The sequence below is a fragment of the Elephantulus edwardii genome, unplaced genomic scaffold (genome assembly GCF_000299155.1).
Source record: "Elephantulus edwardii isolate Elephantulus edwardi_28Jun2011 unplaced genomic scaffold, EleEdw1.0 scaffold00003, whole genome shotgun sequence".
Classification (NCBI taxonomy): domain Eukaryota; kingdom Metazoa; phylum Chordata; class Mammalia; order Macroscelidea; family Macroscelididae; genus Elephantulus; species Elephantulus edwardii.
The window spans coordinates 17,188,159-17,205,918 of NW_006399753.1; the positions used below are offsets into that span (position 1 = coordinate 17,188,159).

General features: G+C 43.1%; 1 protein-coding gene and 1 pseudogene across 1 annotated transcript in view; one reads left to right on the forward strand and one right to left on the reverse strand.

Annotated features, from left to right (window-relative positions):
* FER1L6 (fer-1-like 6 (C. elegans)) overlaps positions 1-17,760 on the reverse strand; it is a 134,441-nt gene that overhangs the window by 33,745 nt on the left and 82,936 nt on the right. The window contains exons 26-31 of the mRNA XM_006879308.1: positions 16,211-16,333; positions 14,348-14,387; positions 12,056-12,171; positions 9,777-9,908; positions 6,334-6,459; positions 862-989 (exon numbers count right to left, since the gene is read on the reverse strand). Coding sequence (XP_006879370.1) covers positions 862-989; positions 6,334-6,459; positions 9,777-9,908; positions 12,056-12,171; positions 14,348-14,387; positions 16,211-16,333 — 665 coding nt within the window. The remainder of the gene's footprint in view (positions 1-861; positions 990-6,333; positions 6,460-9,776; positions 9,909-12,055; positions 12,172-14,347; positions 14,388-16,210; positions 16,334-17,760) is intronic.
* Positions 4,864-6,328, forward strand: LOC102863816 (annotated as a pseudogene).

Below are 17,760 nucleotides of genomic sequence, written 5' to 3' on the forward strand. Positions count from 1 at the left end.
TACGTGTGATTTAACTCTTTTTTTAATAATGTAGGACTATCGTATTTTTGACATATGCTGCACCCACATAAATAACGGCGTATGGATATAACCTGCATAGTGCTCATAGGAAATTCACATGCAACGGGATTTATTTGCGCAACTCATTCTCATTGCTGTTGAGTCAGAACTCATAGTTGACCTGCCACTGGTTTCCCGAGGCTATAAACAGAACAGAAGGACGTTGCCCATCTTCCTCTCATGCGGCTGCTGGCAGATCCTGACCATAAGAGAAGCATCGTCTTTGAGTTACCAGCACAGCTCCCTGTAGTCTATGCCACCGGGACTGTAAGGGATGTATTATACACAATAAAAATATATGTAGCAAACAAACAAACAAACAAACATAAAAACCAACCAACTAAACAAAATCCCTTTGGCAGGAGACAAAAGACAACTTCTGATCTTTCTCCTGCACAAAAACACCCCCTTTGTCCTACACACAATCACTGTGTGATCTTGGCTAACTTTCTTAACTTCTCTGTGCCTCAGTCAACTTCTTTGTAAGAAGACAATCTCAACCTTGCTCAAAAGCAAGAGGCTGCAAGTGATGACTTTTCAACGTGCGTCTTTAGTGTAAAGTCAAGGCTAACATCACTGGAAGGCTATGGACACGAAGCAGACAAGGGGCCATGGGAGAGGATTTGGTTTCCTCCAGAAAGGCTGGTTCAGTTGTTATGGCAAGAGGTCAGTGTTGAGCCTCCAGACACCATTCACCCACACAGTCACACACGTACACACCAGCCTGCTTTATAAGCCCCAGAAGCAAGGCAGCCACAAATACCAAACGAACATCACGATGTAGCTCAGATGACCACTGACCTTCCAAATACAGGGTTCAGTTGTTTGGGAATGTACTTGTCCCGGTCTTTTATTTCTGTTTTGCCGAGCTTGATCACAATGTAGGGATCTGATTTTCCGTCTGGATCAGCTGGGCTGAGATTAAATGCCTGTGGGAGGGGAGAAAGAGACCCTCCCTTTAGTCCATGTTGGTTAATCAGTGTGAACTGCACACGAGGAGCTTTCAAAAATGTTGATGCTCGAGTCTGGTCCCCAGTAGTCTCATTTAATTGGTCCAGGGCAATGGGATGTGAGAGCTCCCTTGATGATTCCAGTGTGCAGACAAGATCAAGAGTCGCTGCTGTTGCTTTTTGAGTTTACTGTGTAAAGTTGTCAGCTTTGCCCAAATCAAACCTACACTGGTGTTGCCTCCCCAGTGGAAAGCAACTCACACAGGGTAATTAGGCACATGCTAGACCACGAGGCAGGAGATATCTCTGAGTTCTCACTCTAGCTCCCACTAGATTTGTCCTACTCCTGTTTTTAATCTATAAAATCACAGGGTGGACCTGGAAGACCCTTCTGGAAATAATGGTGCCTGAATCTATGACCCTGTGAGCCTTGCAATTAACACTGGCCAGTTGAGTGATGGGCTTCCTCTGAGGGTGAAGCTTGTTGCCAGATTAGCTGGACCTTACACCACTCATGGAAAACAAATACTTTCGAGGGAAAGGCTGAGTTAGGATGCTGTTGAAGAATGGGATAAAAAGATAGACCAGCTCTGCAAAGACTAAGGCTGAGAAATGATCATTTCAAACTAAAGCCGAGTCCATTTCTAGGACTCTTTCTTAGGGAAAGATTGGCATAAGCACATAAAGGAATATTTTCAAGGAGGTTCATGAAGCATTACTTAATGGTTAAAAATGATAAACAACCTGAATATCAGTTATCAGGGGAGAAATAACCCCAAGTAGCCCCACTTCACTCTCTGTCACACCACTCTGTTTTGAGTCTCTTCATAGCAGTTATCTCTGACATGTCTCAATTTTCTTATCTGCATCTCAGCTAATTTTCATAAGTATGTATGTGAATGTGTAGGAAAAGGAAGTCACCTGCAGATAAATTACAGAGGGGAGGAGATTTGATCTTTTTAAAAATGTAACTTTTTAAGTAGTGTGAGTTCTTTTTATTTTTATAAAAAACTTTTATTATTAGTAGTATTAGTATTATTCTGGTTTATTTATAAAATCCACAAGAACATGGAAACAGCCCAAATGTCTAACCACAGTGGAATAGATAAATTATGGTACATTCACACGATGGAATACTATGCAGCACACAGGAGCAATGATTTTATAAATTACTATCTGACTTGGGAGGGACCAGAGAGCATCATGCTAAATGAACTAACTCAGTCTCTTAAGGACAGATATTGTGTAAGACCATCATTGTAGAACAGGTATGAGGATCCAGTGGGGACAAGGGTGACAGCAGAGGGGTGAGGATGGGATGGTTAATCATAGGGTCACACAATTGGATGCGTGGAGGGAGGAGTGGGTGAAACAAACGGGAAAGATCTGGTATGAAAACTCTTTAAAATGTTTCTTGAATTACAAAGACCTTTAACTTAAGCAATTTAGTTAATGAAACCTTAGTGTGGGAGAGCAAACCCCCCCAAAAAAGTCACAGAGAAGCATTGGTTGATGTAACAGCCATTGGTTCATCTCCCCCCAGGCATGTGAGCCTCCTGCACTCTATATGTGTAAATCCTTCCTGCCCTTGAGTTCCAGCCCAAGCCGTCATCCTTCACACTGCCTTCTGGGAAGGAGCCTGGCTGTGTCCCTGTGATTTGTCTCGAGAGTATTGTACACATGAAAGGTGTGAGGTCGGTTCTTGATGAATGGATGAAGAATAAGGGGACAGTCTTTTCCAGTCTCTGTGGCCAAGGGCATTTTACCCTCTGCTAACTATTATTCAACTAACTTTGTAGCTTGGGTATCTGTATTCTTGCTTGTTTACCATTGCTTGAATTAGTACAGCAATTGTCTGTCAGTTTGCTGCACTAAAGTACCATGTGGGTCCTGTGACACTTAAAGCTATGCTACCTGTGTGCTAAATGCCAGAGGGGTCTCTCATGGTGGACAAGTCTTAGTAGAACTCTCAGATTTAGATAGGCTAGGAAGCAGGATTGGCCATTCACTTCTGAAATAGCAGTCCCCTGAAAATCCTGTGGAAAAAATAGAGGAGCCTGGATAGATAGAGTATTAGAGGTAGAGGCCAGATTGGAAGTCAATCAAAATGAGGAGAAACAGCTATAAATATCTTTTGAAGGTAGAGGGACAGTGAAACAGAGGAAGACCTTCAGCCAGGTGGATTGACGCAGTGACTGTAGCAATGGGTTTGGGTGTGATTGTGATTATGAGGATAATACAGGACAGGACAAGGTTCAGACCTGCTGTTGACAGGATTGCTATGAGCCATACTTGACTCAATGGGCAACTAATAACAACAACATAGTTTCCACTCAGCCAAGAAACAAGCTTTAGAATAATAAATTACCTGTCATTATGAAAAACCCTGATGGCGCAAAGTTAAACACTGGGCTGCTAATCAAAAGGTTGGTGGTTCAAATCCACCTGCTATTCCTGGAGAAAGATGACATAGTCCATTTCCATAAAAATGATATCTACTCAATGACAGTGGTTTAAGGACTGGAGTTTGTCATTGTCAATAGTTCCTGCCAAATAATTCTAACCTTCCTAGCTAGGCTATGACTTCCTAGAGGGAAAAGACTGTCATTTTCATCACAGCATCCTTAATAATAACACCCCGTCACATGGTGATGTTCACAGTGACAATGGGACAACAGGGCTGAATAACAGCACATTGTTAGTGTTCTTTCCATTAAAGAATAACTCATCTCTATGTTTTATTTGTTTCTGAGAAAGGAGGTAGACAATCTAAGCAGAGACTTACTATGAAAAATAATATTGTTACTGTCAAATAAGATTAGAAAAATCAGGTTAAGGGTTGGGAGATGGAAACAAACCCATGAACCATAACGGTTTATGCAGCTGCTTTGACTGAACACTGGATTTGATCCTGAAATTTCTGGTTGTGAGGTGAAAAAGTGCCATAATTAAATTTCCTGTTCTTAGTGTCATTACGGTTGGTGAAAAGAATGAGATTGTTAACGATTTTCATTTGCTTGGTTCGACAATCGACACTCTTGGTACCAGCAGCCAGGAAATCAAGAGACAAATTGCATTGGGAAAGTCAGCTGTGAGGGAATTCTCCAGAGTACTGAGGAGCAATGACATCAGGCTGGAGACTAAGGTGCATCTGATCCGAGCTATAGTCTTAGCAATTGAGTGCTATGAGTCAGAGAGCTGGACAGTGACTAGGGATGAGAAAGAGAATTGATGTCGTTGAGATGTGGTGCTGAAGAAGAAACCATGTTCTGGGAGAACAAACAGGTTTGTCCTGGAGAGGGTGAAACCAGGCTGCTTCTTGGAGGCAAGGATTCTGAAGCTTCATCTGACATACTTTGGGCATGTTGTAAGGAGGGACCAGTCCTTGGAGAGGGACATCATGCTTGGGAGGGTGGGAAGACAGAGCAGGAGAGGAAGACCCTCGAAGAGATGGATTGATTCAGTAATTGGGGCAATGATAGTAGATGTACTGGAGACAGTGAGGTTGGCACAGGATAGAGTAGGGTTTAGAGCTCTTGTACATAAGGTTGCTATGAGTCACAAGCGACTCGATGGCACATAACAACGACAACATTGTCAGAATGGGGAAAACCTAGGGGAGACAAAGTTTGTCTTGGAAATGCATTAAAAATAAGATGCCGGGGAGCTCTGGTGGCCTAGTGGAAAGGAGCTGCAACTACAATCCCAGAGGCGCACGGTTCGAATCCACCAGATGCTCTGCCGGGGGAAGGAGGAACAATCTCCTCCTGTACCAGTCAGATCTAATTTGACGGTACACTCACACAAAAATAATAAAATAAAAAAATTTAAAAAAATAAGATGCCAGTCATGGATGGTGAGGGCACAGTGGTCACCGGGTGTGGTGTGGCCCTTGGCCTGGCTGGAGCCCAGGCTTAGGGAGAATACCAACCTTTTCATCTATTATTTAATCCAGTTCTGCGGTCACTCATGGATCTTTACCAATATGACAGGCAGCTTCTTTACATTTGCAAAAGATTCAACAGCTGACCCATTTTATGCTATAGGACTTGGGATGTGGCTTTGCTGGTCCGTTTCCCTCCGGGAGCTGCTGCATCTGTTCATTGGCATTGAATCAAACCACCTTCTCCCCACGTTTCTCCAGCTCACAGAGAGAATAATCATCGTCTTCGTGGTCATCACCAGCCAAGAGGACCTCCAAGAGAAATACCTGGCGACTGTTCTAGTCGTCTTTTGGCATCTATTGGATAAGGACTCCTATTGGATGTAGGGCACCGACAGCTTGCTGTCAGCCACAGGGGCTCCTGTTCTGGCTTCATGTGCCTCAGTCAAACTTTCTGGATGCTGGTTTATCCTCTTTGTGTTCTCGCTAAAGCATTTGCCATCTATCAGTCGCTGCCTCATTTGGAATAATTTGGTACGTACTCCATCAAGCTGCCCATCTCTAAGCTGTAGCCACCTATTTCCCATACGTGCTGAAGGTATATCTCATGATACTTTTTAGGTATGTGTCTGTGACACTGATGTGTCAAATGCGAGAATTGTTACCCATGGTCGACAGTGTTTGGTGGGGCTCCCCGATTAAAACAAGCTTGGAAGCAGGAGTGGCATCCACTTCCGAAGGAGCTTGCCTCCAGAAACCCTATGAACCTGGAGAAAGGACGAAAGTTATACAAACGTCCAGATCTTTCATTCATAGGGTTGCTATGAGTCACCTATGACTCGACGGCACTTCAACAACAACATTTTACCTAAACTTATCTGTACTCAGAAGAGATGTCCTCAGAGTCTTGCCCATCCAGAAGAAGAAAATGTAAAATCCCGCGTTCCAAGGACAGGATTAGAGATTCAGCTCCAGAATATACAATAGAAGAAGCATTCTGGTGGGAAAGTACCTGGCTTTTGACAAACAAGTACACCAGGAGATAAATGCACAGCCCTTAAATACTCCAGACATTCAATTGCATCTGTTTCTTGTGAATTGTATTTTGAACATATACTTTGGGCAATTTCTTCACTAAAGCTGTGGATTTCATACAAGTTTTTTTTAAAAGTGAGATTCTTAACTACATTAGCAGAGTGGAGTGACTTTGAGGGAAGAATTCCACAGGTCTACACGGGCTCGTTCCTCCTGTAAGCTTTCTTCTTCAATCCTATTTGAGTGACTTCTCAGCCAATAGACAACTGCAGAGGCTCAAGACAGCTGCAAAGGGGTGTCGAGATGCCTTGAAAGTATTTTCCCATCAATCCAAGTATAAAGCCAGGAAATGTCCATGTTGCTAACACAACTCCACACCCCTCAGCCTAGACAAGGATGACTCACCGCTACAATGTACACCCGGACCAGAACTTTGACTGGGTAGTTGGGTGGGATGCCTTGTTGAATTCTTAGCTGCCCATTCTCTTCAGTGTTGGAATCCTCAGGACTTTTGTAGATGCAGAAGGAACCCTAGAAACATAAAGAACAATCATTTGAAACAAAATGGTCACAAGTCTTACCAATAATCACACATGGCAAAGTGCTGGAAGAATGAGCACAGGCTGAGCCCCAGTGTGACCAGGGCTGGCAGGAAAACTGCCAGCTAGATGGCACTGGGTGCATCATCGACCCTGTTTGGCATCTGTGTCGCTTCATGGTACCCCCATGATGGTGCAGGAGCACCTTTCACACAGGAGGGTCAGGTGACAGCGCGAGAGCCCACACATGGGGTGCTGGGCTGGTGCTTTCATTCATTTCTGACTCCAGTATTCCTATTTCCAGATAAAACAGAGTCAGGGAGGTCAAGTACATGGCCCAAGATCATGCAGCTGCCAGGTGATTTTAATCCAGATTGGCAAAAGGGCAAACTCCTGCTATTTCTAGCACACCACAGTATACACAAGGGACCCTGCACTGTAAAGTAAGTCGATGGCAAATGTTAGACAGTATTTGTAACACAGCCATCATACGTCTTCCTGAAGAAGAGTTTTTTTATTTGCTTAATTTAATTGTCAATAGACCGGCTTCCACAAATGGTGTATATTGGCTTTCAGAGCGGGGAGGAAAGGGTAAGTCTGTGTGGAGACAACAAAGCAAAATTCAGTGGTCCTGTCAGGTAATGAGTCTGCCTCCTTCTTCTTCCATCAGACTGAGCTCCAAGCCACTTTATTGGCCACATTGTAAAATACAGACACACTTTCATTTTACTGTGCTTCACAGACACTGCTTATTTTACAAAGTAAGGTTTGGGGCCATCCTGCCCAGAGTAAGTCTATTGGTGCCATTTTCCCAACAGCATGCTCTCACTTTGTGTCCCTGTGTCAGTTTTTGGTAATTCTCACAACATTGAAGGCTTTTTCATAAGACTGTTGCGTACTTAATAGATTAGCACATAGCATAGAAATAGCTCTCACAGGTGTTGCTGTTGTCATTAGGTGTCCTCAAGTCAACTATGGTTCTCAACAACTCTTGGAAGAACAGATCTGAATCTTGCCCTATCTTGCACCATTCTCACCATTCTGCATATGTACTCAACTGTAAACAGACCCTTGGCAGTGCAATAAGAGAGATACAAATTAAAACCACAATGAGATACTATCTCACTTCAGTAACAGTTGGCAAAGTTTAACGGGACAGCAAGTAATAAATGGTGGAGAGAATGTGGTGAGAGAGGAACTCGTATATATTGTTGGTGGGATTGCAAAATGGTACAAACACTCTAGAAGGTAGTTTGATGTTTCTGCAACAAGCTGAACATAGAAATTCCATATGACCCAGCTATTCCACAGCTTGGAATACACCCCAAGAGAATGAGAACTGAGGCACAAATGGAGACTTATACACCAATGTTCGTAGCAGTGTTATTCACCATTACAAGAACATGGAAAAATCCCAAATGTCCAACCATGATCAAATGGAATGAAAAATTATGGTACAATCACACAATGGAATACTATACAACACGCAGGAGCAATGATTTTGTAAATTACTACCTGACTTGAGAGGGACTGGAGAGCATTAAGCTAAGTGAACTAACTCAGTCCCATAAGGACAAATATTATATAAAACCATTAATGTAGAATGAGTATGAGGATCCAAGGGGGTGGAGAGTGGGAGCAGAGGGGTGAGGATGGGCGCAGGTGGGGGGCATTAATTATAGGGTCACACAATTTGAGGAATGGAGGGAAGGGTGAAGGAAATGGGAAAGATTCCGTGTGAAAAACAATGCATAACTTTGTAAATAAACCACTATAAAAGAAAAAAAAATTTTTTTAAAAACCTTCAAAACAAAACCCCAAACCCTTATTAACATCAAAGTAGCCAGAGTGTGCTTTGGCTGCAGGGATGAGGAGTTTTGGCCTCACATACTTCGGGCAGGTTGCTAGGAGGGGGCCTATTCCTTGGAGAGAGACATGATGCTCAGAAAGGCAGAGAACAAAGGAGAGGAAGATCCTCACCCAGTTGGACTGGCACGGTGACTGCTGCAATGGGCTCTGCCGTGTCAGGAGGGGTGAGGTTGGCACAGGATATAACAGGGCTCAGATCTGTTGTTCATAAGGTCACTATGGGTCATACTCAACTCGATGGCACTTAACAAAGTACCATCAAGGTGGAGCTGACTCATCTAACCCTTCATTGGGTTTACAAGATAGTAAATTATATGGAAGGAAACTGTCTTTCACATGGACTGTTGTTGTTGCTGTGTGCCATTGAGTCACCTGAGACTCATAGTAACCCAAAGTACAACAGCCCTAAACCCTGCTCTATCCTGTGCCAATCTTACTATCTCTGACATACCTACCCCCACTATGACAGTCACTAAATCAATCCATCTCATTGAGGGTCTTTCTCTTCTGCACTGTCCTTCCACCCTCCCAAGCATGACATTGCTCTTCAAGGACTGGTCCCGCCTTGCAACATGCCCAAAGTATGTCAGACAGAGCTTCAGAATCTTTGTCCTCAAGGAAAAGCCCGGCTTTACCCTCTCCAGGATGAACTTGTTTTTCTCCTAGCAGCATATGGTATATTCAATACTCTTTTCCAGCACCACAGCTCAAGGGCATCAACTCTCCTCCTCTCATCCCTAGTCTCTGTCCAGCTTTCTGATGCATAGCAAGTGATTGCAAAGACCATGGCCTGTCCTAGCTCTGGTGGCCTAGTGATAAGAAGCTGCGTTCCAATCCCGAAAGCATACAGTTTGAGGCCACTAGGGGCTCCTCATGAGGATAGACAATCTCCTCCCGTATGATTAATTGCCTTTGAAAACCCACCAGAGGGTCAGCTATGGGTTAATTCCAACTCTATGGTACACAACAACAATCACATGCACTGTTGTTGTTGTTAGATGCCATCGAGTTGCTTGCAACTCACGGCAACCCTATGTACAACAGCCCTAAACCCTGTTTCTTGCCAATCTCATTGTCTCCAACAAGCCTATCCCCACTACCCCAGTGATAGAGTCAATCCACCTCATAGAGGGTCTTCTTCTCCTGCGCCATCCCTCCACCTTCCCTAGCATGATGTCCCTCTCCAAGGACTGGTACTAGATAACCAAAAAGCCACATGACCTGTTTCCTTGCAGCACCCTCTTTATTGTGGTGGCCTGGAATTGAGCATGCAATGCCCCCAAGGTGCCCCTCTACCTCACGAGACTGGTCTTGGTCCTGTGTGGTTGGGGAAAGGTTCTGTTGTTAAGATGAAGTGTTTTCACAATCCTTTTGATCGAGTTCAGAGGTGTGTAACAGTATGAGCAGTGACAGACAACGAGGACTGGCATCGAGGCTTACCTTAAACTTTCCTATGACTCGATCTCCATCAAGGCCATGGTCGTCCTCTGTAGACTTGCCTCTGAAGAGCTCAAAGGTTTTCACCCAGTCTTCAAAATTGTTGAACTCACTTTCAAGATCACCATCATATATCTTTAGAGAAAAAAGAGAGAAAACTTTGCTAAGAGAAAAGAAAACTCAGGAGTGACTTGATGAGAAATGCCATGATATTCCCAAACTACTCTTGATGTATACTTTTGGGGGGAAAAATTCTAGAGATCATTGTTAATTTCTCTTTAGAAGAGAAAGAAACATGATAGTTCACTAGTTCTAGTGTATTCCAAAACTTATGAAACTTTTTAATGACATTGAAGCGGACCTTTAAAAGTACTATATATATGTACCACCATAACTTGCCTTAGGGAACTCTGTTGGCTTAGTGGACAGGAACTGTGATGTCAATTCAATGACACGTGGTCCAAATCCACCATCTGCTCTGTGAGAGAAAGGAGGACAATTTTCTCCCATACAGTTTACAACCTCAGAAAACCCACTGGAGGGGCAGCCAGTTCTGACTTGACAGCACATAACAACTACATAACATGCCTCTGGTACCCTCATAGATGAAGAGTTGCACTGCCAACCTAAAAGCACGAGCTTTGAATCCACTCATTACTCCACTAGTTACTCTGAAAAAGATGACTAATCTCCTCCTCTGTGATTTACAGCCCCTAAAAACCCACTCACCAGAAGGTCAGCTAGTTGGTTCCCACTCAATGGTACATAACAACAACAGTTTCTGGATATCAATAATAATAGTTTGGTGACATTGAATTCCTAAATGTTAAACTTCTAATTATCATTAGATATAAAGTGACAGAATATTTCTTTATTATAATGCTTATAAAGAACCCTGGTGGTGTAGTTAGTCATGGAATAAGCTTCTAATGGAAAATTTGGCAGTTTGAATCTATCAACTATTTGAATCTATCAATTGTTCTCAGGAGAAAGATGGAGAGTTTCTGCTTTTAAGTATTTTCAGCCTCAGGAACCTGATAGGAGGGGAACTGTGAGCCAAAATCCATTTGAGGGCTGTAGGATAAATGTGTAGAGATGGGACTTTTCCATGTGGGAAATTATATATCCATGTTAGAAAAGCAAAAGCAATTTGTGGTTTAGGTGTGGCGACAATAAAACTACACATTCAAATTTTCTGTCCAAATTACTTATTTAGAGAAATAATTTTCATACTTTTAATTTGTATGTCATAAAAGTACTGTTAGAGAATGACAAAAAATTACAAAAAAAATAAAGATTGATATCAAGAGTATATATAAGAAAATATAAACCATTTTAAAACAAACAGCTGTGCTACAATCCCAAAGACTTGAGGTTCAAATCCACCAGCTGCTGTGAGGGAGACCAGTGGCCAGTTTTCTGCACTATGATTAACTACAAATAACCTCTGGCTAGTGTTAAGATAAGGCGTTCTGGTGGCCTAGTGGCAAGAAGCTGGGCTGCAATCCCAAAGGCACGCAGTTCAGGCCACGAGCTGCTCCGTGGGAAAAGAATGGAAAATCTGTCTCTGAAAACCCACTGGAGGGCCAGCTATGAGTTGGTTCTGACCTGTCAAGACACAACAACAACAACATTAAATGAATCTGGCAGAGCTGACTTTATTTAGAGTTAAAACTCTTGCCATATCGAGTGTATACACATTTACAGGATGATGTCAAGCTCAAGAGGTGGAACAAAACAGACACTGTCAATTCCCTCACCAGAACTGGGTTAAACAACTGTAAATCGGGTCTTGTCACAAGGTAAAGGTATCAAAAGTGGAAAATGAGCAGGCTCTCACATGCTTATTTTAGTGCCATGGATTCCCCTGCTTTAGTGAGTATATAAAAGTAAAATTAGTTCAAACAAAAGCATTACTGGTTCAAACTCACCCAGTGTCTCCATGGGAGGAAGAGTTAGCAATCTTTTCCATAGAGATTATAGCCTCTCAACTCGACTCAACTCAACTCAACTCACTGTCCACAAGCAGGAACCAACTCACAGATGACCTTCCGGGTTTCTGAGGCTGTAAATCACACAGAATGAGACTGGCCATCTTTTCCTGAGGAACTTCTAGTGGATGTGAATCACTAGAAAGGCACAGCCTTCGGGTTTGCAGCACATAAAGTCATTAAGAGTAAGAATCTATCACACGGCATCCCAGAAGAAGGTTGACTACAGCCTTGGCAGACCCCAGCTCTGAGCCCATCTCTCTCCTGGCAAACGAGTCTGTGTCCACTCACCTGCAAAACAGCCAGGTTGGGGATTTCCTCTTCTTTGAGTTTCCTCTTGAATATTTTGTCTTTCTTCTTCTTGGGGCTATCTTCTATATTTATCACAACCTGGTCCGTCTTCCCCTCTGTGGACAGTCAGAAGAAACTGTTAGATGTCTCGTGGTTGTTGTGATGAGAAGTAAAGCCAATGTCTTTCCCTTTATTTGGACAAGTATCATGCATCTTTTAAAAAAAAAATATATGGAAGTAGTTATTTCCCTCCCCTTTTTTAAATACATTTTTTACAGCATATTTTTCTCATTTAATTTTTTTTTCTCCCATTCATTCATTGTTGCATATTTTCTTCTCTGCCCACCCCTCCCCCCAGTTTGCTTCTCTTGGAAAAAAATCCTTTCATTGTTATACAATGCCCCCAAGTCCACAGTCCACTTTACTATACATTTCTTTTTCTGCAATCTTGTCATGAAAACAATACCTAATCATATATTTCTTTTAAACAGTTCTCTCCATCTGTTTCAATGCAGTATACATTATTTATCCCCTCTTTTCTTAGGTTCCCCCAACTCTGATGTGAGTCCTGTTTTACAACAGTGTCACTATGCAGTATTTGTCCTTTTATAACTGAGATATTTCACTCCGCATCATGTCCTCCAAGGTTACCCATTCTGTATAATAGTTCATGAGTTCCTTGTTTTTCAATGGACATCTAATTTTTTTTAGAAAAGAAATAGTAACATTTAGCTGCAAGGTCATCAGTACTTTCCCACATCTGGGCACTGTGTGACCAACCCCAAGGGATGTCACTCATATAAAAATGCAATGTAAAATACCCTTTGGGTTGGACAATGTGGTGGCCTGTCCCAATATCAGTGTGAACACATTAAACCAGGCACACGTGGGATTAACAGTTTGTCTAAAATCACTCAGTTAGCCAAGAATGGACACCCAGGAGGGATTGACTCCAAAGCTTGTAGTTGTACTTCCTTTCAGTTCACATTCTGTGTATGAGCAATAGACATATTGCTAATTGAGCAATGTGAGGCTCAATTAAACCCACAGCGTCCCTTTTCAGCAGGAAGTAGCTAAGAGAATACGCCATCCCCTTTTCCTTATGAATCAGGGTGAAGTCTCTCTCAGGGAGGAGTGATAGGGAATGGCAAAGGACACACCGACAAAGGAGATTAATCAGAACTGGCTTTGACAAGCACTGTGGCAATTGGACAATTAAAACAGACATTCGGATGGCGGGGAAGAAGAACAAACTGGGGAGGAGGGTGGAGAGAATGGTGCGGCAATGAAGGAGTGAAAGCCCAGAATCCCTGTGAATGTTCATTGAAACTAATAAAATTTAATAATAATATATTTAAAAAAAAGAAAAAAATTATGTTTATGATCTTGCACAAAATTACATAAGCTTGATATTGTCACCAAATTGACTTGACTCCTCGCAACCTTATACATCAGTATAAAGTGCTCTGTCTTCGTGACTGTCACCAGTTAGAACTATTGTAGCGATTATGGTGAGATTAGGAATTTTATTTTCTTTTTTACTGGTAGGCTTTAGAGTTAAATTGGCTGAGATGGGCTTCTGACTCCTCTACTTCCTAGCTGTGTAACCCTGGGCAAATCACTCAGCCTCTTTGAGCTTTCACATCATCATCTGCAAAGAAAGGCTATTATTGCTTGGGTCGTGTGGTTGGTCTGAGAGTTTCAGTGGTGCTTCTGAGTGACCTGAAGAACTGACCTGCCTCTCATCTTCCTTCTGACAGTGTGACCTGACACGGGCTGCTTGGTTTGCTGTTAATTTGAGGCCAAGATCTACAGTTGGCTTGAATTGAGTTTGTGGTCATTTTAAACCCCAAGCTTCCCCCTGCCCGGCCCCCCCAAATTTGAGCTTCTGCCAGGCTAAACTGATCCAGTCCTTGTAAACTGAGTTTTGGAATCTGAATCTAGGCCTTTGCACACACACCCTATCTAAGGTTGATGGTGTTGGTTTGCCTGTCCTTCTGTGTGTTCCTATTTTTACACTCCTGTTTCTACATTTGGACCATCAATGTTGGGACAGGAGCCAGCGGGTCAATTTCAGCCCCGAGCTGGATTCAGGAGACCTGGGACCTGGTCCCAGTTCAGCTCAAAATGGCCAAGCAAGCTTTTCAGGCTTGTCATCTTCCCAAGTGTGTTTCCTTAATTTTTAAACAAGGAGATTGAGCTCTGATATCCTTACTCATGTCCTTCACGTCATAATTTCCATGCAAAAGTGGCCCGTTTTTTTGTCCAGAGGTCCTCAGACCAGCCACTCACCTGCAATACCCTTTTTCTCCTTGAGTTCACTCTCCTTTGCCTTTTGAGAAAAGAGGGAGATAAGATTACCAACTCTGTTATGCCAAATGTGTTCCTCTTGACAGCTAACCTGCCTCATTCAATCATCTCAACTCTGCAATCCCAGGAGTCAGTATCATTTGAAAAGATAATTCAAAACAGCCCCATAAGCCTCCTCCAAATGAAAACCCACTGAAAAGTCCTGGGACTGGGAAGCAGTGAGAGGAATCCTGCCGTAAGAGGAGGGTCCACATGTCCTGGAAAGTTGTTCCAACTGGCAGGAGTGTGTCTTCTCTGCTCACAGGTGAGAAGACTGCACACAGTGCCGTTTTCTGGGATCTCTGAGTGCAGGTTCCTCAGCTACTACAAGAAAACCTTCCCTCCCAACACCTTCTCCACGTTTGCACAGCATCACCCCAGCCTGCACTCTGGATTCTAACTATTGACTCATTGGATGGTTGAGTTGGGACCAAGATCTGGAGGGAGAAAGTCATCTCACCAGAATTAGAGACGTTCATCTCAGTCAAGAGAAAGAGGTCGGGGTTAGAGACTAGAATGTGGTTTGTTCACTTGGCGAACCATTTGCTTGTAAAATACTGCTAGATTTAAAAACCCACAGAACAGAAGAGTTTCTATTCAGTTAATTATGATTACTCTAATGTCTCTTTACTTGTTCACTTAAGGTTGAGAATTCTTGCTAAATCTAGTCACTGAGGTTTTGCGGTGTTCACTGGCCCACAGTCCTTCCACTAGCTCACTGGTTGTATTTTGTTTGTGTTTTTTCCCCAGCACAATAAGTTACATTTTCAGTTTTGGGGTTTTGTTGGATTTTTTTTTTTAGTTTTGCTTACAAAGTTTATACACATTATGTTTCACACTATCCTTCATTCACATTGTGTTTCGAACAATCATTCCTGTTCACTATGTTTTATAAAATTAATCATTGAACTATGCACACCATAATGTTACTCTGTCTTTCCAGATCCCCATTGGATCTTTCCCATTTCCTTTACACCCCCTCCCTCTATCCACCAAATTCTATGACCCTGTGATTTGTCCCTGCCCATCCTCACCCCTCTGCTCCTACCCTCTCACCCTTGGATCCTCATACACGTTTTATTAGTTATCTTTCTATTTCTACAATACTAGTGTTATGCAGTATTTGTCCTTATGAGACTGGGTTAGTTCACTCAGCATAATGCTCTCTAGACTCTCCCATGTGATATAGTAAGACTTCTTATATGAGCTTAGAATCCTGGTTGAACCCATGGACCCAACTATCTCCAGGTAAAGGTGGGGCCTTCTCACTGACATCCACCTGCCCTGAGGCCCTATTTCTCCTTTTAAGACCCTCTGAGTCAGACGACTGGGCTGAACCTCCCTCCAGACTTCACAGCAGGATCTGGATCCTCGAGCCAGCTCCATCACCTTGCAGGACTGTATAATTCTATGCTCCTGACAGAGGAACCCTGGAGGTACAGTGGATGAAGAATGGAACCAACTGCTCCAGCAGAAAGAAATGAGGCATCCTGCTTCGGTAAAAATTTATAGCCTTGGGGACTGAGCAGATTCATCTCACTCTGTACTTTAAGATTGCTATGAAAAACAATAACAACAACGAGATTGCTATGAATTAGAATTGGCCTGACAGCAGTGTAGGGTAGTAGTGGGCCTGGCAGGTTTTCGACCCTCCACAATGAATAGAACCACACCAGATGAGGGCTTATGCAGAGGGGAATTTTAAACAGGGGTGAAGGAGGAAAAGGTAGATGGGATTTGGGGAGGTAGAAGGTACTGAGCTTTCTTATTGAGGTCCTTGGCTTTAAAACCCAGAGGACCCTGTACCGTCTGTGCTTTCTTCACAGAGGCATAATACTTGGACCACCAGTCAATGACATTTTCAGCCGATTCATCAGCTATGGTTCTCTTCTTTCTTTTCGTGGACCTCCGGGAGGGTTTCCTGGCATCCTGGCAAGAGACAAGGCAGAGCTGATTAGCAAAAGCTCGTGAAGCTACATGGTCATGATCAATTAGCTCTGTGGTGCACATCTGGAGGTGCCAGTTGGCTTTGTGCACAGTTCTCTGTGTCATTTCAAGAACCAAAAAGCTAACAGTCCATCCACTCATTCAGTAAACATTTACAGAGCAAATGTGCTTTAAATGACATCAAATACTGTATATACCATTGAGATGTCAGAGGGATGAGCTTCAATCCTCATACTGGGGAGGCTTACAACTTACTACAGAAGACAGGCATGCAACGGATGAGTGTACAACACTATAGTACAATGTGGTACAGTAGAAGGGGCAGTTGTTGTTGTTGTTGTTGTTGTGTGCCATCGAGTCACCTGTAACTCATAGCAACCCTATGTACAACAGCCCTAAACCCTGCTCTATCCTGTGCCAATCTCACTGCCTCTGACACACCCATCCTGATTACCCCAGTCACTGAATCAATCCATCTCATCAAGGGTCTTCCTCTCTTGCACTGTCCCTCCACCTTCCCAAGCATGATGTCCTTCTCCAAGGACTGATCCCGTCTTGCAACATGTCCAAAGTATGTCAGTCAGATGAAGCTTCAGAATCCTTGCCTCCAAGAAGTAGCCTGGTCTCACCCTGCCTAGGATGAATCTGTTTGTTCTCCTAGCAGTCCATGGCATATTCAATACTCTTCTCCAGCACCACAGCTCAAAGGCTTCAGTTCTCCTTCTATCATCCCCAGTCATTGTCCAGCTTCAGAAATACTGGGGTTATAAATCATAACCTACTGTTAAACCACACTGCCATTGAGTCGACTGATTAGAAGCTGTGCTTCAATCACAAAAGCATGTGGTTTGAATCCATCAGCTGCTTCGAGGGAGAAGGATGGACAATCTCCTCTGGTGGGATTAACTGTCTCTGAAAACCTGCTGGAGGATCAGTGATGAGTAGTTCTGACTCGACAGCACACAACAACAACAACAACTACAAGATGGAGTAGAGCAGCCGTATAGCATTTCCAAGGCTGTAAATCTCTCTGGGAGCAGACAGCCACATCTTTCTCCTGCAGGATGCCTGGTGGATTTGAAGTTCACCTACAGGTTAGCAGTCAATATTTAACCACTGCAGCCCTCGGGTGCCCTAGAACCTTAGTAACTATGCATTAAAAAATTCACACAACTTTTCAGAGTCTCAGTTTCCTTAACTAGTAGACAATTGCTCATTGTTACGAGGATTGAGTGACTTAATCTAGGCAAAGCTCTTTTAGCACTGTACCCAGTTTTAACAGGTGGAGATAAATTACATCTATAAGGTGCATGAAGGGTGATAGGAGGGGCATACATCTATGGCAAAAGTGAGGCATCTACGGAGACGAATCCAGACAAGTTCATGTGTATCCATCCCTGCTCACTCCT